Consider the following 27,581-nt stretch of genomic DNA (forward strand, 5'->3'; position numbering starts at 1 on the left):
AGGCCGTGATGGAAAAAACACATAGTTGAAATTAGGATGTGCATTGAAAATTTGAAAAAAATGACCATGTAAGTAAAATAGTTATAACAAAGTTGGTAAAGGAGGGAATGTGACCCCATAAAACTAGGTATTGGTAGGTACTGTATAATAAAACGAGCATAGTGAGACCAATTTTGAGGCCCTACCTCGGCCCTGATAGAAAAAAACACATAGTTGAAATAAGGATATGCAATGAAAATTTGAAAAAAATGACAATGCAAGTAAAAAAGTTTAAATAAGTTGGTAAAGGAGCGAATGTGACCCCATAAAACTAGGCATAGGTAAGTACTGTATAATAATACGAGCATAATGAGACCAATTTTGGGGATCTACCTCGGCCGTGATGGAAAAAACACACAGTTGAAATTAGGATGTGCATTGAAAATTTGAAAAAAATGACCATGTAAGTCAAAAAGTTATAACAAAGTTGGTAAAGGAGGGAATGTGACCCCATAAAACTAGGTATAGGTAAGTACTGTATAATAATGCGAGCATAATGAGACCAATTTTGAGGCTCTACCTCGGCCCTGATAGAAAAACACATATACTTGAAATATGGATATGCAATGAAAATTTGAAAACAAATGACCCTGGAAGTAAAAAAGTTTAAATAAGTAGGTAAAGGAGCGAATTTGACCCCATAAAACTAGGTATAGGTAAGCACTGTATAATAATACGAGCATAATGAGACCAATTTTGAGGCTCTATCTCGGCCATGATGGAAAAAACACATAGTTGAAATATGGATATGCCATTGAAAATTTGAAAAATTAACCCTGGAAGTAAATAAGTTTAAAAAAGTTGGTAAAGGAGCGAATGTGACCCCATAAAACTAGGTATAGGTAAGTACTGTATAATAATACGAGCATAATGTGACCAATTTTGAGGCTCTACCTCGGCCGTGATGGAAAAAACACATAGTTGAAATATGGATATGCATTGAAAATTTGAAAAATTAACCCTGGAAGTAAAGAAGTTTAAAAAAGTTGGTAAAGGAGCGAATGTGACCCCATAAAACTAGGTATAGGTAGGTACTGTATAATAATACGAGCATAATGAGACCAATTTTGAGGCTCTACCTCGGCCGTGATGGAAAAAAACACACAGTTGAAATTAGGATGTGCATTGAAAATTTAAAAAAAAATGACCATGTAATTAAAAAAGTTATAAAAAAGTTGGTAAAGGAGCGAATGTGACCCCATAAAACTAGGTATAGGTAAGAACTGTGTATTTATACGATCATAATGAGACCAATTTTGAGGCCCTACCTCGGCCGTGATAGCAAAAAACACATAGATGGCATGAGGGTGTGCATTGAAAATTTGAAAAATATGACTCTGTTAGTAAAAAAAGTTGAACAAGAATGCGATTGTGACCCCATACAACTAGGTATAGGTGAGTACTGTATTGTCAAACAAATAAAATGAGACCAATTTTGAGGCTCTACCTCAGCCCTGATGGAAATAACACATAGTTGATATAAGTATATGCATTTGTTTTAAAACACCACATATTTGATATTTGAAAAATGAAAAAAAGAAACTAAAGCAATATAATGTACATCTTTTTGCATCCATATATTGTCAGTTTGTAATGGAAGTTAAACATAGTCAATACACATTTAACATATAAAATAATTGACCCTTTTATTAGTAAAGGTTAAAAATATGAAAAGGAGCTGTTGTGACACCGTAAGTCTTCATCTAGATAAGTACAAGTTTATTAATATTATATGAGTTAATGCACATTTTGATTTTATTTGCAGAGAGAGAGCCAGTTGACTGGTCTTATGGGACTTCTGACTAACATGGGATCAGTTTTGGATTTTTTGATTGGTGAGCTTACTTTTTTTGTTATATTCTGCAATTAGTTTTTGATTCTTTTTTCCATGTCTCCCGTCAATCAAGCGACATTAGCATGCTGAAATCTTCATATGTATATCATTTTTATTTGATTTTAGATGAAAGAACGTCACGGATACTTGAGATGTAAAAGTGTTTATTATTTTCAGTGGAGAAGAAGAAAAGACTGAAGAGACAGAGATCGTTAAAGATGAAAATTCTATGGTAGAAGTAGGGAGGTATGGATAAAGCCCGGAAAGTGGATCAGAAAAGTATGTATGCTTTGAACATGTTAAGCAAGTTTTATCATATTATTTTGCAGATGTTTAATAGTTTTGTGATTAAAGTAGTTGTGATTGATCAAATTAGTTACTCCTTTGTTTAATTTGAAAACAGCCTATTGGGCAGAACCTGAAATACAGGCACCATTGATGTTTTTTCTGCTTATCCCTAGAAGAACATGCATTAAGAGAAAGTAACTTTTAAGTGATATGTATTTCTTATTGTGACTTACTTGTTGGTATGTATGCATTAAATAAAACAAGCCACATGGGACTACAAGTCAAATGGATGTATTGATGACATATATTCCTTTTGAGTGTGGTAGTATTCACTAATTATGAGTGCTTATTGTAACAATGTAATTTAATTTAGAGAACAAAAAACTAACTCATCTGTACACTTGTACAGATATTAAAAAGACCCACAGGGTAAATTTGTTTGTTTATTTCAAGTGTTCTTAGTACACACATATTGTTACCATATTTCTGAAAACACACAACACTGTCTTCATTTACTTAACATGATGCAGACACTTCACTAGCAATTATGGATAATGACTGGCAAAATAATGTTCAAAGAAATAACAACAGGAAAACATAATAAATGGTATCAACTGCTTTTTCAAGATTTTAAGAATGTCCATTCCTTAATAAAGTGTCTTGTTGTTTTACCCTTTTCTAAACATTCATTCATTTTTTAGACAAGATAACTTTAAAAATATGGTAACACAGTTATTTACATTGTTTTCAATTGTTTCAAATGATTATTTTAGTTTATACAAATGTATTTTAGTTTAATTATGACATCATCATTAAAATCATCTATTAAAAAATCTTAAAAAAACAGCGAGTTGCTTTTCCGCTGTCATCTTTCATTTAATTATTTTTGCTCAATAATTTTCTACTTTGAGTAAAATCAACATTTGAGGTGTTAAGCTTTTATTGTTAACAATATGGCCGAAAACAACAACAATACTAAATAACTTCAAACATACACATAACATATGCCTAATTAAGAATAACTTTTGGTTTTCAGAGATTTTTCCAAATGCCTGCCTGAGACTGATCCTATAGCATCTGCTGAACTGACGCAATCTTTGGGATGGAATTCATCTGGATAGCAAAAAATAATTGTATTTGAGAAAAAACACTTATTGTTGTGATGGTTTTTACAAAGAGATTTACAGTATCAATATATCCAAAATGAAAGAGTTGAAGAGCAGAACAAAAAACTGTATAGTTACTGTAAAATGTCAACCTGTTTAGAGACAAATAACCTATTATATGTGTGTTCACATATAATTATTGATGTTAAGTGCATTTGCAATGTCAATTTTTTAGTACTTAAGTTATAAAATGAACTTCAAGAAACTGATCATTTAAATAAAATGTTATTAAGTGCTGATAGTAAAACATTTTTTTCACATAATTGAACATGGTATTTTTGAAACATTGAACTTACAAATTCCATTGTTAATTCAGCTTACATTACCAAGATAGAGCTATCAAATTGATTTCAATGTGCTCATCATTTATATTTTTTAACTTTATACCTTGATTGAGTGCCTTTTATGTTTTAACAATTTTCAATGTGTACCAGTATCCTAATTTTAACAGTGTAACTTCCATCATGGTCAGGTTTTATCTTTTAATTGTATCCCAAGACTTTTATGCAGGAGCATATTCCTCAAGATTCCAAGGTCTCATAGGATTGAACTTATTTTACTTTTTGTACTGCTAAACTTATTATTGTTATTTTACTTCTGTAAGAATTTTAAGTCTTCATACAAATGGCTTTTATTACAATGGAAAAATACATACTTATATTTGTAAAGATAAGATGCTTAATAGTCATTCATGAAAAAAGGAGATGGGCCTGATTTATTGAAAAAGACTTGAGCTAAACAGGCTTAAAATTAAAAGGGTTGTAACATATAGCAAAATAAAATTTTAAAAAATAAGGATTACTATGGACATATCCATTCCAACCCTAAAATTTGCAAAAAAGATAGCATTTCATAAATGCTATTATACGTGATTGAAACTTGTTTAATTCTTAAAGAAATCGACCACAACAAATTCCAATGATTTGTTTCTCGTGTGGGATGTGCCCGTGATTGATTTCAGGGATCAGCTGTAATGTAGTAATTCATGATTTGATATTCTTTAACATATGTGGTCATTTATGACTATTCGAAGAGTAAGGAGGCTAAACTACTGGCATTAGTGCCAGCTTCCTTTTAAGTTTAAAGCCAAGTTGGCATTTTCATCTATACCTTAACTAATATGCTATAGAAGAAGACAATACTATTTAAATAAACCAAATATAACCAATTGTGTTGAGCATTTACAAATACCAATTAGACTATTCACAGGAAATTGGCAATGTTTATCCACAAATCTTTTTAATTGAGAGTCCCTGTTGTATTTATAATGATTGCTTAATAACTCATTGAAATGATATTTGTAACCACTGTCACCTCACTAGGGTAATATTATATTTTATGTGTACTGTCTATGTTTAATTTGTGTTTCGAATGTACCTTGTTAGTTAAGATAAGTATACGTGTATTAATAAATATCATAGTGCAAGTGCATTTAATTATATATATCTTATGAATTAATTATACATATCTTAGGAATTCCATTGATATATGTAATGTTCATGGGCATATGGCCTTTATGCATTTGAATAAACTATGAAAATTTATTATCACATCTTGAGGCTTGTGATTCCACTTAAAGTGTCTGGTTGGTGATATGTTCTTCTATAGCGTTAAAGCTATCAATTTCAATTCCCCGCCCCTCCACAGATAAGTAGATTCAAAAATTGTTGAAGACCGTTGTCTGCAGCACAATGGAAACATTGTCATATGGTAATATTTGCAAAGTGAAAACTGTGTAACCTTGTTTCCGCATAACACGCTAGGCTCGGGTATGGATGAACCTTTTTATATGAAATGCCATGCAAGATACAAATAATCACCTTACGAGGGAAGGTCATTTTCATGGTAGTCAATTTCGTTGTCAGTGCTTATTATTTCCTGATTTCTTTCGGATTAAGATATTTTGACCATTTTCGAAGCATGTGATTTAACTGGAGCATGGGCAGTTTTATGATTAACATTTAGGAATGGCGATTTTGTTGTTGAATTATTATTATTATTTGTCGTTACTTTGTAAATATACATGTATATATTTACACCTCAACTTCCATTCCTTAAATGAACTGCCTTGCGGCAATTGCGTTCATCAATCGATGAACGCATCATATTCGGATATGTTCGGATCGTAATTCATTGCATAACAATATACATGAAAGCTATTGATCTTGTAATTGGATGTATTGTGTCAGCAGGTCCCGTAAAATATAGATCAACATTTTAGAAAGTGTTAGTTTATTATATTTTGAATATATTGGTGCCAGAAGTGTTTCAATTTTTACGTTTTAAAGTGATTTCAAGTGGTTGATCTTTTCCCGCGTTATTGTGACGTCATTTGAAAAAAATGTTTCCGGTTACAGTCGGGTCGTTCTATTTACAGAATGGATAAGAAAGGGTTACTGAAAGGTTTAAATGAAATGAAGAAATGTTTTAACAATTATTGAATGACGTAATGAACTATTGGTGTAAATATAAGTAATGGATTACGGAGTTGATGTCATTATCGGGGATATGAACGCAATTGGGCTGGTCAAAGTACGCGTGGAGTCCTTCGGACAAACACTTTGACCAGCCCAATTGCGTTCATTCCCCGATAATGACATCCACCCCGCAATTCATTCCTTAAATGGTGACACCAGGCATCAAAATATCAATAATTTTATATCGGATTCCTTAAATGTGAGTAAACTTGAGATTCATTCGGATACTTAAAATTCGATACTTTTGGCCTTTTCTGTAAGAAATGGTGCGGTATATCCGACGAAAGAAATATCAATTTGGTGTTGCAATAAGAATTAAATGTGAGGCTTTACACAGAACATTTGTTTACGTCGAGTAACGTATTATGTTAGCTCAAATGACAAAACAGCTGACCATTTTTCCGGATGGAACATCAAAAGACGGACGTTCTATCAAATATTCTTGTCATACCGTTTGTCTCGAGTAATTGAATTTCTGCTTTTTCGAGTGTATTTCTATTTGTAAATTGACTGCATTAATCTTTTGATACCAAGAAACAACATAATTGGCTGTCTGTTCTACTAAAACACACTGGATAAAGCCCGATCACTAAATATTGCGACAGAACAAGCCACACATGGCTATTTATGTGTCATGCAATCAAACATATTGCGATATTTCGTGTTTATTTTCAATTTTGAATGAATAAACGTCAAAGCTGGGAGGGTCGTTTTCTTATGTTGTTTATGACTTGTGGCCCAGCCCCCCATAGTATATCAATACATTTTGCACGTGGTGCATATCTGTACATATACAATAAATTGTGCTTTAATTAAAAAATGTCAAATGTCAGCAACTTGCTACGTCGAATTGGAACACCTTAGCCATTTCCATTCGGAACTCCTCGGCCATTGGAATGAGCCCTTTTTGCGTTAATATATAAAGCCAGTGATATCCGACTGCTGACAGAAGATTAGATCGAAGTTTTTTATGTTTCCGTTCCAAAAATAATGTTTAATGGCTAAAAGCGTAACTAAGGTTTTATGAAAATTGAAAAAAAGTACATCAAATTTTGAACATAAATATAAAATTCTACGTTTTTTTTGTCAGCAGTCTTATATCACTGGTTACCATGCATTTAAAAAAATAGCTCGATCCAAGACAAAACAATAAAAAAAAGTTATCAAAACGGTTTATCTGTAAGAGTGCACCTTTTAGAAATGTCTGGCTACTACTACATTTGCTTATTGCCCGGGGGTCCTAGCAGAGTGTCAGATTTTCTACGTATTGTTTATTGGATGAGGAATAGTCATGTTAAAAGTATAGAAGTGCAAAAAAACGGACGAAAAAGCTGTGAATCCATCATTTTATCGTTAATGTACGGGTTATTTTGTATATACTCGGCAATATTCGGATTTAATGTACCCAATATATAACTTACATGATGGCATTTGCAAACAAATATAGCTTTAAAATAGTTTACGATAAGGCAATAAACCTGTAACTTCACTCCAATGATAACTTTGGAACGTTTTTAAATACACTACTTCAGCATACACAGATGCGCCGGTATTTTGTATTTTTGTAGTGGGGGGGGGGGGGGGCGCTACGTATTGGCAAGAGATATCAGTCCATGTACAAATTTCCAAGATCAAAGAAAAACACTTCCATTCACGATAGTATTGGCATCTTCTAAATATGAACAGGGGCGTAGCCAGGCTGTGCTGAATGTTACGCACAATAGTGGGAGGGTATTGGAGGATGAAATCTCTGTAACCGTATGGTTTCAGGGGGGAGGGGGCTGCTCCCCACGGAAAAATGGGAAATGGAACTAACATGTTAAGCACTGATGTGTATTTGGCGGGATTTATAGGTTCAGGGCCGCCGACTGTAGTTACTGAGTGATTTTTAGGCTCTGTAATCCATATAGCACAGAGAAACACTGCTTTCTATAGCCGATCTTCCCTTTAAGGCTTTATTCTGATGACAATGCATAGCTTAGCCCTCGACTTTGATGCCATGTTTGGCCATTTTTAAAAGAGAAAAAAATGATAACATATCAGACAGCAAATCAACGAGTACTATACATGAATGCTTCAGATGTTAAGATTTGTATTACTGATTCTCTTCAGGTGCATACAATTTTCTTACTTAATGTTTGCATGAAACGAAATTACGTCCTCCCCCATGTTTATCATGAAACTAGCCTGTTAAAATTTTGTCACTGTACTCGAGGGTAAATTTGTGTTTCCCGTCATGTTCTTTACCAATTTGTCTGCATATCTTATTACATGACTGTTGAAACGATGTGTTACCGTGGTAAAAAGTGAATGCGTTCGTGTTAAAGCTGCACTCTCACAGATATACCATTTTTACAACTTTTTTTTATTTTTTGTCTTGGAAAGAGCAGATTTTTGCGTAAATAACTGCAAACCAATGAAAAAAGATTGCTGACAAAAGATCAGATCGCAGATGTGCATATTTCCGTTCGAAAATTAATGTTTTATGGCTTAAACCGTTACTTACGGTTTAAAAAAATGTATTAAACATTGATATTTGAACTTAAATATATAAATCCGCGATCTATTATTTTGTCAGCCGTCTTATATAACCGGTTTCCATGGATTTATTGATTTTCGCAAAAATTGGGTTGTTCCAAGACAAAAAAATAGAAAAATTGTCAAAACGTTCAATCTGTAAGAGTGCAGCTTTAAGACCAAGATATCAAAACCTGGAACCCTCCTCAAATGTTGATATTTGCTCAAATATCGTCTTTGAAGAAAACAATTTTTGGTGGGATTACCACGTGATGTTATCAATGTATTGTTAATCCAACATTTATGTCTTGGTGGTCTAGTTGCGAAGGCGTCATTAAACTAAACTAAACTTAAATATATATTTTAACTACACTTGTATTTTTCCTGCAATTTTGATATCAAAGAGTAAATAATGATAAAAATAAGTGTTTTCAGATGCATTAGCGGGAGAACTATTTTTGGTCCAAAAACATGAGCGAGTACCTTTAAAGACAAATGTGAAACAATTTGAATTAGTCGTCTGCAGTTTGCTCGTACTGTCAATGTTATATTTTACTCCACTTATCTTTGATGACCGCTGATTGCTTCAATATCAGAACAGAACAGAACAGAACAGAATGTATTATGAACTTATGCATATATAGCTCATCGACACACACACACACGCACACACACACACACACACACACACACGCACACACACACACACACACACACACACACACACACAACACAATAAAATAGTGCATAATTTTGCAATCTATCATAATACAATATCTTGAAAAAAAAACTAATTTAAAAGCTTATTTAACAGTTCTGAATGTGTGGATGTTTTTAGGGATGATTTATAATACTCAAATCACGTATTTTAAAATCTTTTGGTACTGCAAAAAACTTATCTTGTTAACAAAGGTTTATTATCAGAAGTATTCAATGTAACTAAATACCCGGATTTCTGACATAAAATCTAGGAATATAATACGCATGCTGAATTAATGGCCTGAAACTTAAAATGCATGTCTACTTCTCCAATCTATTCGTTTAAAGAAAGCCATCCACCATGAATATAAAGATTTTCTTCTGATAAAGTTTCATTCAAAATGTTTAGTTAGTTTCAAAGAGAGTTTGTTTGATAAAGGAATTATTTTATTTCAGAAACAAATTAATACAATACCTGTATAATTTTAGTCAAAATTTGCTTTATTATCTCCCTTTTAATAAATCATGCCCTAATTTCTCGAAGTAGCTTATTTTCATTTAGCAAAATTTCTTAACCTTAACCCTATTTTGATAAATAAAACTTCTTTTTTTGTGATTATCAGACAGAAAACTTTTCTAAACAGTCAAAATACTTCCTTAAAAGTAACAATTGAAAAAACAACAACAGTAGAACAGATATAGTGAGATTAGCTTAATCGTGTTATAATAGACTTAAAAAGTTTTGAGAAATCGGCCCAATATCATAATAGTAACGTCATTATGTCATTCAAAATTGCAATCTACTCAAAAATCGTTAAATGGTTAATCAATATAAATTTAACATAGTCTCTATGTTCATATCTTAAATGCACTAACACATTTTTGCATCCTAATTATGTTTATATTACCTTAAAGCCTTTTAAAAAATGTTACAGATGGCTTAAACCAGGCAGTAAATGTTTGAAATATTTCCATTAAAGAGGCTTGACTTGGTCCCAAAACTGTCAAATACAGTATTTCATCAAAATAAGCCTAGAATTGTTAATGTGAGCTAGTAGGAGGCCGATAATACATCACTTTACATGATAAAAATAATAAACTCAACATTAATGTTTCTCTCTCATCTGTGATTCCCCGTTTGAAAATAGCGAAAAAAATGGTTTCCCAGTTTAAATCGTGTCTGTTTATTAGCACAGATAAATACATCGACACTATTTTTAAACAAACTGGGATGTGAGACCAATATTTAATCCTACTCCCAGCCGGGATTTATGCGATAGACAACCTCAGTAAATTTCGAATAGGAAAAGAGCGCAAACACTGCGAGAGATGCATGTGTGGTAAGCGATGTGATACATCAGTAAGTACGATTCACTGCCTTGTATACAACGATGTTAATTTTATGTCCGTTTTCAAAACCTTTTTTTTTCTTGCAATGTATCATCTGGTGTCTAGTCCCTTTAAACTCAGCAAAACTTATCCAAGGATTTGTGTTTTTAGTTTAATGATTAAACTCCTAATGACTTTGTTCATAAAAAGTGTAATATATATTGTTCCTGCTGCTGATAATGCTGTTTTTGACTCAATAGTAAATGGTACAGGATTTAATCTCTTTTGAATAAGGATATATAACTTCTTAACTTTGGTAAAACCTATTGCTGTTTGATTATTCGATTCGCTTAACTACTTTACCTTGACTTGGTTAGCGATTTACAAGAGCAATCAAATGTAAAGAGTGTTTAAGGTATACATGACTGTAAATAACGGGCCCACTGATCAGATAAAGCATACAACGATTTAAATTATACAACATTCGGAAATCCTCGACCATATTCCATTGAAAACAACATCGGATCTCGAAAACAACCTCGGATCTGTATAAGTAGTTTTTAAACTTTTAAATAATGGTATATGTTAATTGTAGTGTTTTAATTTAATTTAATTTTAAATTAATTGCCAGTAAAGTGAATTATTGCATAAATAATTAAGCGCCCTAAGAGTAAAGTTTCGTCCACATGGGAGTTATTTTACGGTTCCCCTTAAATGCTGTATATTGCCCTACTTTCTGATTGATGATAAACAATTAAATCATAGGCAAAAGAGGAATTAAATTAGACGTATACATAGCGTGTGAAGTAGCATACTGAAATAAGCAGTTTAAATATCGTTTCATTTCAAACAGGTAAATAAGAGTCAACTTACCTTAGATGTCTGAATATTCCTACACTTGACAAATCTTAACTAAAGATTGTTTACTTTCATACCGACACGCAACAATGAAACCCTATTTTACTTCAGCAATCGCTTTTAAAACGTAAAGATGTTAAGGATAGTCTCTTGACGAATCAACGGTTTAGTACATTCATCTTGCATTCACACACACACACTAATTTTATGTTTTTTACATGATGCGATGGGACAATTTATATGGAGTCAAATATTCAAATTGAAATATTATTCTTGTATTTAGCAGTAATATTCTATAGTTTAATAAGTTAAAAATACCGTGTTCTATGCTCATTTCTTTCAAATTAAACTTGGTATCCTTCATAAGAACCATTGTTTTCGACATTTATTCATCCTTTTTGGAATATTAAAACAAAACTATTAATTGTGATGAATCATTTTTGGGAGTAAGGGTGCACCTTTAAGTCATTTTATTTTATTAGATGAGTTATTCAACTCTTTTATTTTAATGGAAATGTTATAAGAACATGATATCAAATTTTCCACTATACAATCATTGAGCTAGATGAATGGTTATGTGTGCATAATTATTTATACGTAAATCAATATATAAAAACATTTTAGGTGTTCTTTATTCACGCCAGTTGAAAGAATAAAGTGTGGCAAATCATAAGGCTAAGGAGTGTTAAAACAAAAATACCAAAAGCTGAAACCCTTCAGCAAATGTCATTTTTTGCTCAAATATCGTGTTTAATGACCACATTGTTCACTAGCGTTTAAAACGCGATTGAAAATTAATTACGGCTGTGGTGTTGCGTGATTGGTAAATTGAAATTATTACGTGATGCTATCGGTTTGTTCCCACTTTGCCAACCGTTAATTGCCTCCAATTAAACTTACTACCAATTTTGTCCTCGCACCTCCAACTTACCTGTATTTTCACAATTAGACTGGCACCAAAATTTATTTGTAGTTGAAATTAACTTCTAATCCTTCCTTATCAGATATAAAATGTTTTAGTATTAAAATTTAAAAGTTAGTTTCAACAAAAAACAATGTTGATTTTGACTTGTTCATTGTAACAGTTATATCATACAATAAACCAAATGATTTTTATCATTAATCAATCTTAATTAATCAACAACTATAATTAATAAGCTTGTACAATTATCCACTTTAAACTTGGAATGTTTATAATTAACAATTACCATTCCATAGCATTGTGTTATAGTTATGTTAATTCACATAAAACAATGCAAAGAACACTAAAGTCAGCCCTATTAAAATTAATAAATACATTCCTGATAATTTACACATGAAAACTAAGACAAACAGCTCACTAGCTGTAAGTCATTGTTTAACATGGTATATAAGAAGGAGTTTCACCTAAGCAGGCATGTCAAACCAAAAATGGCAAACGCATTAGTGAATGTAAAGTTCATTGAGAATAGCAGAGAAGGTCGAACACTGGTTTTAAATGGTTTCATGTACAGCCTGAAAACCAGGAAAAATGAGAGTAGCTATTGGCGCTGTGTAGACACAGTCGGTAACGCTAAGATAAACACTAGGAATGATATTACTACCAAAGTATCTGGAGAACACAATCATCCCAGAGATGTCAGTGCCATTGTTGCTGCGGACATCATGAGTGGTGTCCGAAAGCATGTCAGGGGGTCAGCACAATCTGTTCCCTCTATCTTCAATGATATGTTGGCAAACACATGATCCATGGAGTGGGATGATTCCACCCAGGAAGTTATGGCTAAATTACCAACATTCTACGAGTCAAAATCTAGCCTATACAGTTATAAACTCATTATGCATTCTGATACTGTATATGGTAGCAAAAATGCTATTACGGCTCAGCTGTCTTAAAACTTTTTAAATAAAAAATGGGGCCAGTCTAACATTTTCACCAATTAGCACTTATCAACTCTATTGTTACCACAAACAATACATCCCCCAACCCCACCTACAATTTCTATAGGAAAAATAATCGGTTGGCAAAGTGGGAACACACCATGCTATCAATTAATCGTGAACAAGCCAAGTCAACAGGTCAAGTCAACACATTTATTCCCTCAAATTCATGCCCAACAGGAAAAAAATGAGGTAATTGATAAAGACAATACAATTCAGAGGTTCAAATTGAGGATTCAAAGACATAACATACATTCAAGGGTATAAAATATTTAAAGACCAGATAGTCCCGTTTAACAGAAGTAAGAATAAATATTGCACATGGATCATTGGATTCATGCAGTGTTAAAGTTTACGAATTATAAAATGGTCTAAGTACAATGGGAGAGTCAACTAATATATGCAAAAATGTCTTAGATAAATGAGAATAGTAATGTTTGTTTAAGAATAGCAGATACAATTTAACACATATTCAAAAATTCCTTTTTATTTGTCTTGTTTACCAGCTGATAAAAGCTGAACAGGTCGGCACCGTTCCGTCCCGGTGGTCGTGTGGACTAAGCGGCAGTTTTCTAATTTTTTATGACTTTACCGGCGTGGGCTTGATCCACACTACAACCAAAATACTTTTTTGAGCTATAACTGTTTTTTTTCTGCAATTTCGATATCATAGAAAGTAAGTGTTTTTATATGCATTACCGAGAAAACTAATGTTTGGTCCAAAACATGAGCGAGTCACTTTAAATTATTAATGAAATGTCAGTTAAACAACAAGGGCTAGTACTGCTGCAGTGATTGCAGACAATATATTTGAGTTTTCTCCCTTAAATTGTAAATGCTGATCATTTATTCATTCAATACAATGAAATATCAGTCAGTCAGAACATGCAGAGTTTACTGTAATATGAATTGGGCTTTAAGAATAATTTAAGCAAAGTCACAGTTTGAATAAATGAGTAGGTAAACGGACATTTGCCCCCCCGGACATTTGCCCCCCCGGATGTTTGCCCCCCTTTTGGACCATGGCGGACATTTGCCCCCCCGCCGTTTTCGAGGGGGCGGACATTTGCCCCCCCTCAATGTTCGAGGGGGCGGACATTTGCCCCCCCCCCCTCCATTTTCGATGGGGCGGACATTTGCGATAACTTTAATAATCTTACAAACTATCAACACCAAACATGTGTTTGTATTAAAGTGCGATCCAACACTACAATTAAAGCAATCCCGATCGCGCTAATTACCTATGTGTGCATGATATCAAAGAAGTGTTAATTAATGAGAAACGATTAAAGCAATCTCGATCGCGCTATTTACCTCTGTTTGCATGATATCAAAGAAGAGTTAATTAATGAGAAACAATTAAAGCAATCTCGATCGCGCTATTTACCTCTGTTTGCATGATATCAAAGAAGAGATAATTAACGAGAAAAATGTGACGTACTTTTGCTCAAAATACAAACTAAGAACACGGGACTCATATAATGGACGTATTTCCTATCACAAATTACAACTCACAATTCACTTCCACGAAGCAACATGGAATTCATTACGAGTAGTAGAGGCGCACCAAAGCTTTGCTTTGATAGTTTTACGTACACGAAGAAGAAAAGCAGCAAGACCACCATCACCTGGGAGTGCTCACAGAGACGCACCTTGGAATGCAAAGGAGCAGTTATTACTGACAGTCCAGTAAGTTATTTCTTTAAATACTCACTGAATTAAGATAAATCTGTTATAACTCTTTCGAAATTAGAAATCTTGTCAATAGAGTGTGTCGTCCAGCGTGTTAATAAAATAAAAGAAATTCATTACAGGCCACAGAGATTCGTTCCTCACGAGAGCACAACCACGAGAAAGACGACTCCCATGTCGGTGGTTTAAAGGTCCGGAAAGAAATCCAGCTCAGCGTTCAGGCGAACAGAGGGTGGCCAGGTCAGATCATCGCCGACAAGATGTTCTCTCAACCTGTCGAGGTAAGTCGAATTATGTGATATTTTTGAGATTAAAAAATATTTTTTTAGTGAATTTAATTTAATAAAAAAAAAATAATAATATGCTGAACAAAAAAAGTTTAGTCATACATTTTGAACACGAACAGCATGGAGAGTTATCTACCCTTTTGTCATAATAGCTAAAAACCTCAGAAACGACAGAGCGTTCATGTTGTAATCCTAAAATGCGTGCATACCATATCATTACTACGTTTGATATTAATGTTTGGGCAGAGAACAGTGTTGTCCAGACATCTATCATTCGAACTAAGTATAAATCGTAGTTAATTAAGTCTATTAATATAAACTATATTCATTGATTCCAGGTTAGAGTTGCTGCCGGAACAACCGAGACAATCAAAAGAGGTATAAGACGAAAGAGAGCCGGTGATGCACCTAACAACCCCGAGAAGCTGGATGCCATTCCGTCTCCACTACCAGAGAGTTACACCCACCAATTAGTATATGACAACGACAGTGGATCTGACCGGGTACTGGTGTTCGCTTCGGAGGATGGGCTTCGAAATTGTCACCTCGATCAATGAGTCAATAATTACAAAACGATTATTTCTTAATCCATAACAATATCCATGTACTGTTAATGTATACTAAATATGTTATTGTTTTATTGTTTCAGATCTGTCAGATCGCAGACCGGTGGCCTCATCTTCCGACGCACTCAACCAAGGTTCGAGCCAGCCACTTGGAACGTCAACACAGCCACTTTGAACGACGAGGCCAGGACCAACAACGTGTGTGAAGCCTGGAACAATGGGTTCCGGTGTCTCGTCGGCCACGTCAATCCCTCGCTTTGGACTGTCATCTCCTGCTTCGAGAAGGACGCTGCAATGGTGGAAGCAGAGATCCTCCGTGTCCAGAGAGGCCAGCCATCAAAGAAGCCAGCGAGGAAGGGAACAGTACGATACCAGAAGACGTTGAAGACCCTGTGCCAGCAGTTATCCAATGGACAGAAGACGGTCGAAGAGTTTCTGCAGGCCATTGGGGGTCACATCCGACTGCGTTAGGACTGAACATCTGTAATGTACCTGTAATATGATATGATGAATGTGCTAAAATGAATGTGCTATTTTGATCTTGATTAGTGAATTACTTATCATACCATTCAGAGAACAGAAACGTATTTTTTGGCATGTTCTATAGTCCGATTGATTGGTGGATTTGCTGAAGCTGTCAATGGGAGGAGTTCTCCTTCTATCTCGGAAACTTCAGATCCTGATAAGCATTCGGCTGAAGAAATAGGGAGAACCATAATATGACAAAGCGCTTTGATACATGTAGCTTCAGAGAACAATTTGTCGACTCGAGCTATCACAGTCACCGTTGCCCGATTTGTAGACAATGTAAAAATTGTATACACTGTACTGATAAAGCAGCGACCCAGCGGTGACTGGTTGCGTCGAGCTTCGCTGTTGTCATGACATAGTTCAACGTATTATTATCCGTTGTGACTGTGAATTGATTACCGTATTAGTAATCATGGAACTTATTAGCTACTGCCGACTTAAGCGCAATGAATTCCAACTTATGGACTGTGTACTTCCGCTCACTTGGGTGGGGCCCTCGGCTGGCGTAAGCAATAACTCACTCAGTTCCATCATCCTGCTCCTGCATTAGAACGGCGCCTAATCCATAACCACTTGCATCAGTTTGAACAATAAAGGGTTTGGTAAAATCTGCAAATGGAAGGACAGGGGAAAACTAATTGGTGTATAGTCAGGAGTTCCTATCTCTGTCACGCTATCGAATATTTTCTTATATTTGTGTTCGTGAGGTTGCCTTTTTCTAGTCTGGTGTTCATCCAGCTGTCGCATTTTGGACACACTTTTATTGCGTATGGTTAGTTAATCTAAGTAGTCAGGAGTTCCTTCCCCATCTCGTTATCGTATTTGTTTAACTTATAAATATGTGTTACTATTTGGTTTAAAGTAGGTGGCTCTTCATAGTAAGGAGTTTCTCCCCCTGTCAAGTTGTCAAATGTGTTCTTATATTACTATTTGGTGTATAGTAGGTCACTCCTCCTAGCTAAACTGTATGTTATCCCTCTCTGAAGTTTATTGAAAACACTTAGTTTTAGGCCAGGCAAATAAGGCCTTTTTTAAACTGAAGAAATTTCTTCTAAGCTTTGTTTACATATCAACCGAACATGTGTCTGATCTATTTGATAAACTAGACTATAAGTATCTTCCATGGCCGAGAGTGTAAGACGACAGACGACAGTCTTCAACAAGGGAGGTAATTACAATGTGGTGACCATAAAAAGAAGTTCCATACGGGCATTTTATCTTCGCCCGTGGGCAAGACAAGAATTTCTAGCATGGTTAAATTAATGGATCTACTTATCTGAGGTGGGAGAAAAGTTTATCTATTTTATGAATGTGAAATAAGGGAATTTTCCCAAGCCAATAATATATACATATTAGATGTCTGACCGAATGATCGTATAATTGTCAACTCGAAGGAACGACCGAGACAAACCCGAGACGATCTAAAATATACTATATACACCGAAACAAGAGAACTTTTATTGTTCAAAGAAATACAAACAATGGGAAAGTTTATCAGCAACGAAACAGCCATTATTCATTTAAAAAAAGGAACAATAATGAAACTAAGCAATTAATCATGCGGTTAAAGCATATAAGTCCAAACATATAAACGCCTGAACAATTAAGGCTTTTTGTACATGCCTGGGATTACTTTGGCAGGCTCTCCTGCAATACATCTGAAATCAGTGCTGAAAGAACTGATGGACTAGGGCTTCATTTAGGGGAATGTCGACACATATGTTGTAAGCATTGAAAAAATCGGCTCACACCACAAGGGGTCACTGTTGAATGGGCTAGTTTAAACTTTAGACTAAAACTGTTTGCAAGCTGCATAGAAAATGTTTAAAGTCTCGTTAAGTGGGAGTGATAAAGGGTTAAATCAGATAAAGTCATAGTTCTTTTGAATTTCTCAATGTCGTAAAATCAGACATATACCAATTAATTTACGTGGCTGACGTATAATAACCATAGTACACATAATTCTTTATTTCTGGGTTTATTTCCAAACAATATGCATTATAATTTATTATGTTATTGCATTAGTTTTACCTATCTCAAAACACATGCATACATTAAATCACTAAGTGTGTTGAATGCGGCCATGCCTTAATTAAACTGACAGTCAAGTTCGTTAAATAAAAAAAATAAGGAAACATAAATCCTCGAAATTTGACAGTAACAATGGAGTTTCTTAACTAAATAATTGGGAGAAGAACATTTTTTAAGCTTAAGTGTATAATTATATAGAAAAAACTGGGCATTGGGCCAGGACAAGACCAAATCTTCATAATTTAAACAAGCTTGGTAAAGGACCTCTTAATGATATTATACATCATTATATCAAAGGTCTGTTATTCGCAGTTTCAGAGAAGAAGATTTTCAATGATGTAATTATAATCTATATAGAAAACCTGTCACTCCTTGGACAGGTCAGCTTTAACCCACAGGGCAAAACTTTGAACAATCATTGTTAAAGACAACTACATTGTACATGTATGTCAGACTGCATACACAAAAGAAGAAGTTTTAATTGGAAAAGTGAAGAATTATTTTCTCCCTCTTAATTTGTGCTTGGTATTCCATTCATATAAACTGTTACTATGATAACTAAGAGCTGCTGATGAATTTTAGGCTCCGCCTACTGTCTTATGTTATTCTTATTACTGCTGGAGACTTTTGTACATAGCAAAGTCGTGTTGACTATCATGAGATGTATATCGTTATTAAAATATGAAACATTGAATTGTCTTTATATACACTGACCATCAAATTTCATAACATGGTGTCAGAAGTAAATCACACTGCAAGTGAGAATGGAATACCAAACATAAAAATATTCTTTATTATATATCCATCATAAATCCACACGCAATACATATCGCAAAAATCTGTAGTCCGTATTCCACTCCAGTGCAATACAGCCGTATTCCACTCTTGTGACGTCACGTCATAGCAAGTATCGTTGCACGATGTTAAAATGACGTCATTAAACCAGAGTGTGTCCTTAAAATAACATTTATTATGAAAACATGTGGTTTTTAAGTGATAAAACCAGTAATATGTATAATAAAAGGGTTATTAGTATTGCGTTTTGATCCGGAATGTCTTTTTCGACTCTCGTGGATTTTTGCAAATTTTGATTTCACTCGGCTTGCGCCTTGTGAAATCCGAATATGCAAAATTTTACTCGAGTCGAATACAACCTACTGGATCAAAACACAGTACTAATAACCCTATTATATAGAAAACCTGTCACCCCTTGGACAGAGCATCTTTAAACCACAGGGCCATACTTTCAACAATCTTTGTAAAAGACAACTACATGTAACTACATTACCTATCCTATACCATTAGTTCTTATCTACAAACTTTAGTGAACATAATAATGTTTTACATAAATATTGCAATGAATAAAACATATTGCAATAACATAGCAATCAAGTATGATCACTATAGGCCTAGATATGAGATTTCAACATTTTCCTGACAAACAATGAAGAATTATACCGGAAAATGGTCTTTTTTGAATACTTCACATATTCTGAGTAAAGATGGCTTTCATGTTCAAACTCACCTTTTGCTTGTTGTTTTATTTCATTATTCAATGATTTTGTAAACATTCATAAATGATTGTTGAAATGAAGAATCATGCTTATCATGCCTACCATAAGCATAACTACATTGTAAATTTACATTAAGGCAAGGCCTGCAAACCAAGCCAGCCGATAGATACCCGACTGACCAATCAGTGTCCAAATTTGTCAGGGCTTATCAGTGGTTCATTGAAATTCACCATGACCTTCCACAATCTGCACTGATCAACAGTAGTTAATGCATTGTTTCCTTTGTACTTATTTTCTTGAACATAGAAAACAACTGCATTAAATACAATTTATTCCTTATCACTGAGATAAAGTTTAGACAAATGAGCGAAGCTGAATTGTCTTTAGTAGAATATCTTATCCTCCAAATGTGTTCATCATTTCATGTAACCGTGTATAGTAAATGTTAAATGTTCAATAGTCTTAAAATAGGAAGTATCATTTTTTTATAAATCGAAGAACATTTGTGTGTATGATTTTGATGATGTTTTGCGATTCACTTATACTTCGAAATTTGTATCCCTTAGTGTTCAATCCCAAGCATACTTACTTGTTCACATTTTAGTGCAAGAAAAGTCAGTTTACATTTAATTATGATCTAATTTATTATAATGTAAGGTCACATAAAGGATATATTGTGCTTATTAAAAATAACATTTTTTTTCATCTGTGTAAAATTATTTCAATCAAATTATGCAGTGCCTAGTGAAATTAGATTATGAGTTTAAACTATGACGGGGATAATTCAAGTGAGTGATTTTTGTGATTTCCAGCATTAAAATTGTCTGAATTGCAATGAATTTTTTTAAATTATGTAAGGTATTCTCACATTGCTCACAGTTTGTGAACTTTGTACTGTTCTGTTTGTGTTTGTCTTAAATTCTAGAATTGGCTTCCCTTGTTGTTTAGTGAATAACTGCTCCTTATAATATCTGTGGCTTATCAAATATTTTCATAGTAATGGTCTGCAATCAAGATTTATTTTAATTATCCAGGTTTCAAACTGCATTTTAAAAGTGTATGCGATTATTGGAGAGCTGATCTGGAAAGCTCACTTAGTATAATCTTTACAAATAACGTTCACCCTGAGAGGTATTCATATTTGGATGATACAGTAAGATTTGCACAGTTATTAATGTATACTTGGATTTATTGACACAGGTTACCTTTTTCAAATCTTTGATTTAGGTTGCCAAGTATAACTAATATATTCCTAACTTCTGCCTTAAAGCAGTTGTTGGATTGCCCTTTCTAAGGGATCATCTGATTTAAAAAGTAGCGGGTTTCACTATCAGGTTGGAGTTAAGTTGTCAACTGCACACCGAAACCCTGAATCTGAATACACAAGCCAATGATCCAATCTCAAGCCAAGACGATTTCTAGTTTGACATGGCTAGGTTAGTTAGTCTAAATCATAAAAAAAGACTGGACGGAATTTTAGAAAGACTGTTGCGAGGTTAAATCTTCATTATTTACTAGGTCACAGCAATGCGTGATAGTGAACATTTTTGAAAATTTTGATTTTCATTTTGTTCCCTAAACGCCACAAGTCGACTGATTCATACAAATGTCAAATATATTCTTCGATTCTAACTCCACAATATTCAACACTGCTTTGTTAAATAAAAACTCAAAAGTTACACATGTAAATTATTTTACCGAATACCTTTCTCTTAAAGGCCTAGTTTAAGGAATGTTTGGCATGATAATACCCTGCTGTGCATCTCCTGCTGATTTCACTGGTGTCACAGTAGGGGCCCATTTCCTGTGTTTTCGTTTGTTGGCTCAGGGCCATTTGGGGTTATTTTTATAATGAAACTTCTAAAACTGCACATCAGGATACTCTGATCGGAGATCTGATAAGAGGGATCAAGGCAAGTAGATTAAGATCAATAAACAGAGGTTGTGTTCTATACACAGTTTTTTTGTTATTATTTTTTTTTTTTGGGGGGGGGGGGGAGGGGGGTCACTTATAGAAGGCTTAAACTAGGCCTTTAAATATTCCACAAATTTGTATCGATCTATCAACAAAGCATCGCCATTTCTGATTATTGATTTTCATTCTTGGCTAGGAAAGTGGGATATGGACCCATAGAGTCGCCAGAACAAAAACCTGATAATTTTTAAGATATAAAATCAAAATTTAGCAGATAAGACAGTTTTACCAATAGCGATGGTTTATCACAATATCATTGAACAAAAAATACTAATACAATGTATGAAGTAAATATGTACTGACACTGAAAATGTTTCCGAAGACTTCTTTGCACCAGTAAACAGCCATCATATTCATAAACCAGGTGCTATGCACATATTCATACATTTGGCTTCATTTAGAAAGAAACTTAGTGAATAATTATGCGCATATTTGATATTTCTTTATCTTATCTCCAGTTTGCAAAATTTAAATTACATGATTAAGTCGGGATCAAACGAACTTGTATTGCATGTAATTTTACGTGTCAAATTATACATGCTACCCACGGTAAGATGAAAATCCGTATGATGGTGGTAATCATTCCATGGGCGGCCTTATTGATAAATTACTTCAATAAAACACGTATAAAATTCACATCATCCGCATCCGGAAGTAGTGTTGACATGTCTGAATCATTCAGCCGCTCTGATCAGAGTCAATGAGGACAATATAGTAGACTGGTACCCTAAGTAATTTTTTCCTCAAAAATATAACGACAGGTACGGGCCATGTACACGGCATATGGTTATTAGTTAACATTAATAATATTTAAACAATTAATACCAAAAAACATTTAAAAATCCATGAAAATATGCAAAAAAGTATCCGAAACCATTTGCACATAAGGCTGATATGCGTTAACATATTTTTGAAACCTCAAACTATTCGAAAAAGTGAGGGCACATATTTTAAAAATAATAAAAATGCCGAGAATATTCAGATGTAATAAAATAATTAAACTATGATGTATTTAAAAAGTACTAAGTGTCATGCAATGAATAGTTAAAAATTAAACATTTTATCGACATGCAAATTTTGTCGAAAAAAGTACAGGTACCGACTTCTGAAGTTAACAATGGTAATCGTTTTGATAAATAAAAAATATATATATCAACATTCTATACAAAAGATAACAATAACGTATTTTAATCTGGTTGCTTACTACTTAGACCGCAATTTTGATTTGGTTTACGTATTCTCAAGACATTTGAATGCGTGACGGTCACCGGGGTTAGCTGATGGATAAAAGAAAAAGAGGGTACCAATCTATCAATACAGAGCATTGAACGGTATAGAATCAGATGCAAGCGTCGACATTATGTCAATTTCCGCGAGACCGTTGTATATCATTAAATCGATTACTTTCATTTTTATAATGCAAAACTTGAATACGTCATTCATTTTGGTAGGCTTGCTGTCATTTCTATGTTGTTATTTTGACATAATCCTGTTGGACTATTTCTCACGTTCCAGAATATTAATGGTGCTCAGACCTGGTACTACTTTGATTATTCAAATTTGCTTTCGCAACTCCTCGGCCATGTTGAAATTCGCTGACGGACATCCAATCAAAATACAGCGTATGGATACATTACGTCAGTGAACCCCTGTATTCGCCGTAGAGATGCGAATATCGTTTGCACCACTATGAACTATGGCACAAGTGCCCTAGTCCAAAAACTAGGAGAAACCTAGGAATTTTTCAAGCAGAAGACAGAAAAACTAGGAATACTGAGACAAAAACTAGGAGGTATTATCAGATAAAGTATAACCTTACTACTGCTTTACTGTCCAATTACCTTACATATAAGTGTTCAGCTGACTGTAAATTTGCTTCTGTTTGGCGTCACTTCAGCATTGTTCAAACTTAACTCACAACGGGTGAGTTAATCTTCAAAACACTATGAAACCATAAAATTGAAACTTTCAGACATAATGCTGCAAATGAAAAACTAGGAATACTAGGAAGAATTTAGAAAAACTAGGCAAAACTATGAGCACTTTAAAAAAATAGGAAAAACTAGGAACGTCTGGAGAGCCTGCTTTGCTAATCCGTACTTGCGCTAATTATGTTCGCTGACTAAAGATATTAATGTTCAGTTTACAAGATAAAGCTACATTTACATTATTTAAGAAAAACAGACTAATCTAAAAAAAACAATAGTGGCTAGGATGCTGTCTGAAATTGAAGTGTTGACTTATTTATTAATAAAATGACCTGAGTGTATCATTCCAAATAAAAAAATGATTAATTTGCTTATGTTTCATATGTATTTGTGTTGCTTGTTGATGATATTGTCAATGAAATGTTTACAAATCTCATACAGCAGGGTATCAAGGCGTACCATTCTTCCGTTCATAATCATTCTTTTGACGAAAAAACAAACATGAAAACTACCAAAAATAGTAAAAGAACTCATGTGAAGTTTATAATTCACTTGGACTTTCCACAATATCACTCAACACCAATTCAAAAATGTAAATCTTTCTCATGTATTTCACAAATCGCTTACTAATAGTTTAAAACAGTATGTGTACATTGGAAATGAAAAAAATCGCTGAATGTGCATGCGCACTGACATCGGCATAGCTGTGTACTTCTATACTGGTTGACAGTTCATTAGACAGTAAAAAGTTCTGTTATCTACCGATGCCGTAAAAAAAATTGCTTTGATATTGTAACTGAGGTATAACAATATAGAAATAATACACTGCTTTGAAACAATTAGGCGTAAATTATTTTATATATGGAGAGCTTTGAATAAAAGACTTATATTCTATCTGGGACCAATGAACCTTCTCCAAGATTCTATGCATTTAACATATATATTTACATATATTTTGAAATACTGGTTTAAAATAGTACATTGTAGTGAAAGAAAAATTTACCATTTACCAAAACAACGTTTTTTTTAGAGAATTTGTATAACTTGTTATTATTTAGACTATTAAGATAGCATTAACATAATTACGAATATCGTCACACCGGTTCAGTATTGACAACATGGACAAAAATGCAAAGCGTTTCTACACAGCGTGTAATGAGTTAAATGATGAATGCCACTTGTTCATTGAACCTCCCTTGTATGATAACGTACGATGTACATATATTAAGAAATGCTTCAGAGAAATACCAAGTTTACTATTGAACTGTTGATCTGTTTAAATCTGAAAATGCAAATATGTTGAAACATTTAGCTGTATACACGTGACCAAAGCTTGTCCGAGTGCCTTTACCTATTGTCCTCATACTTGAACTGGAGAGGGTGACCAGTAGATGTCCCCTATTGATTTTGCGGTCATCTGCTCAAAGGTCACTGCGGCCATGAATGCACAAAGGTTTGTCCGAGTGATAACTGGACAATGCCTATACATATGGTCCTCAAATTTAACATTAGGGTTGGGCATGACCAGTTGATTACCCCTGTTTATTTTGAGGTCGTCAGGTCAAAGGTCAATGTCACAGTGCGAAAAGCTTGTTCAAGTGATAACTTGAAAATGTTTGCGCACATAACCGTCAAACTTGACATGAATGATTAGGGTGTGACCAGTAGATGACCCCTATTGAATTTGAGGTTTTTGTGTCAAAGGTCAAGGTCAAAGTGGTTTTAAATACGAAAAGCTTGTCCGAGTTATAGCAAAACAATGCATAGACCTTTTTATCTCAAACTTGACATGGATGTTGGGTCATAATGACTTTGAACACGAACATCTTGTCCTAGTTGTAACTTGACAATGCCTGCACCGACGGTCCTAAAACTTGACGTGAAGGTTAGGCGTTACCAGTAGATGGCCCCTATTAATTTGAGAGTAATAAGGTCAGGGTCATAATGACCATGAACTTTGAAGCCTTCGCCATCGGTCCTCAAATTTGACATGGAGGTAGGGAGTGGACCAGTAGATGACCCCTATTGATTTGATTCTGAGGTGATCAGGTCAAATCAGCAGGCATTTCGGTCTATGTATATTGTATTTAATTGTCCAAATACTCCTGACAACCTTACCATCAAGGTGGGGGGGGGGTGCATACTGTTTGACAAACAACTCTTGTTAAATGTGCATTCCACTGATCATGATAAGAACAACTTATATACAATGTTTTTTTAATTATGTCGTGTCAAACTTTTAAAAGTCTAAGGTATCTGATCAATGAGTTGTTTAATATCATTGTAGTGCGGTTGCACGAAGAATAAATAGTATTCTTTTTGTTTAAAGTAGTTATCAAATCGACAAAAATCTAAATAATGTACGTAAATTGGGTCATTCGTAGATATACAGTATAGACTAGACCTATTGAATACCTGCTTTATTCAAGATATATTATAAATGAGTTGTTTTTATTGTGATACGTATGGTATACTTGCTTTTTTAAATTGGTTCTTTGTCTAATTTCCACGAATACCTGCAAATATATGATAACGCTTGTAGTGGTTTTTGATATTATTATTATATTTTTTGGAAAAACATTATTTCAACTATAGTTTGAATTTAAAGACTGGTTATGTTGGCCAATTTAAAAATGTTTTGTTCATTATTCTATCCTTAAAACAAAATTCTTCTATACATTTCAGATCAATGAGTAAACGACCAGTTATGTTAAATGACAAAACGTTATTGTATACAAACGCCTACACTATCAATATAAACTGTTTAGTTGCCGTTTTTAATATAAGTTCCCTACATAAGCCAATACGGAGGGTACCCTTTGTCAGTAACACCGCTTATTGATACTTTTATCTGAGTTTATATCATTGATTTTGATTAAAGCGATAATAAAACAGATCAATGCATATAATCGTTCAAGCGCACAAAACAGTCGATCTTCTTGCATATCTGCCACAGCAATTGACGTTGCCATTCATCTTTTGAATAGATGTACATGCCGTGGGAGTATTGTTTCGCTTATCTGCTCCGCGGCTACTAATTTTGTAAACAACATACCCATGTCTGATGTTTTTCCGACAAACCCAATTAATGGATTCCCCATTGTAATTTTTAACATGTAATATTGATGAAAATCAAAAGGTCAGAATAAAAGGACAGAAACCAGCTTTGTAGCTTTATTTTCGACCCTCAGTTAGATATGTTAATCAGCTTTTCAATTGGTTTAATCTATAGATTGTTATCAATATAACAGGTTCAATCCAGATATGTAAAGTTTAAGCACATTGCAAAAATTAACTGTGTCATTTAATAAAAGCTTTTCGCTAGGAGCCATGACCATTTTTTGATTTTACAAATGCTTGTTTTATGAAGTCGACGTAAGGAAGTGTTGACATCTTCGCATCTGTTTTATTCATTCATGTGACGTGTAGTGTAATGTCTTCCCAAAAGAACATTCTTCTGGAGTTAATTTGTCTGTGTCGATATGAAATACATTAACAACATGTTACAACTTATGGCATGATCTCTAATTTGTTCACAATATTTGACACTTAAAATCCAATGCCAAACTTTACTGGAATCTTATTCAGGAGAAAATTATGCAATGCATCGAAAGTAATTTATTATATTCAACAATGAATGGTAGAGGTAATATCCCTGCATTAAATAACACAATTCAAAGGTTCTTTTAAGGTTTTTGTATTGAGTTTGATTTCGTTTTTCATTGTCAAGATAACATAATTCAAATGTGAAATAAACGCGGGTATTTTTTATATTTTTTCCAGATCCTTAAATAGGTACACTTGGGAAATTGGAGTCAAATAAATCATAAATGGCGACTGTTTATTGCAAAATAGTCTATCTCGTGATTGATATATGTCCGACAGTTCTCAGGCGCTATTTCGACTACCTTTTCAAGAAAGATGCAGCAG

At 33.9% G+C, this 27,581-nt stretch overlaps 2 protein-coding genes across 2 annotated transcripts in view; one reads left to right on the forward strand and one right to left on the reverse strand.

The window, feature by feature from the left end:
• LOC128218177 (high-affinity choline transporter 1-like) overlaps positions 1-11,365 on the reverse strand; it is an 84,424-nt gene extending 73,059 nt beyond the window's left edge. Inside the window, exon 1 of the mRNA XM_052925761.1 lies at positions 11,223-11,365. The gene's annotated coding sequence lies outside the window, so the exon portion shown is untranslated. The remainder of the gene's footprint in view (positions 1-11,222) is intronic.
• A 2,881-nt stretch (positions 11,366-14,246) lies between these two features.
• On the forward strand, positions 14,247-16,254 carry LOC128205751 (uncharacterized). The gene is made up of 4 exons (XM_052907685.1): positions 14,247-14,816; positions 14,942-15,100; positions 15,445-15,617; positions 15,756-16,254. Exons 1-4 carry the CDS (start codon positions 14,664-14,666, stop codon positions 16,141-16,143), a joined length of 873 nt encoding a protein of 290 aa, XP_052763645.1. The 5' UTR covers positions 14,247-14,663; the 3' UTR covers positions 16,144-16,254.
• Positions 16,255-27,581: the final 11,327 nt, after the last annotated feature.

The sequence above is a fragment of the Mya arenaria genome, chromosome 2 (assembly GCF_026914265.1).
Source record: "Mya arenaria isolate MELC-2E11 chromosome 2, ASM2691426v1".
Taxonomy (NCBI): Eukaryota; Metazoa; Mollusca; class Bivalvia; order Myida; family Myidae; genus Mya; species Mya arenaria.

Excerpts from the sequence above, each read along its gene's own strand:
- LOC128205751 (XM_052907685.1), top strand. The coding sequence starts at position 14,664 with ATGGAATTCATTACGAGTAGTAGAGGCGCACCAAAGCTTTGCTTTGAT. Across the intron at positions 14,817-14,941 it reads CAGTTATTACTGACAGTCCA|GCCACAGAGATTCGTTCCTC; the intron begins GTAAGTTATTTC and ends AATTCATTACAG. Across the intron at positions 15,618-15,755 it reads GGATCTGACCGGGTACTGGT|ATCTGTCAGATCGCAGACCG; the intron begins GTTCGCTTCGGA and ends TTATTGTTTCAG.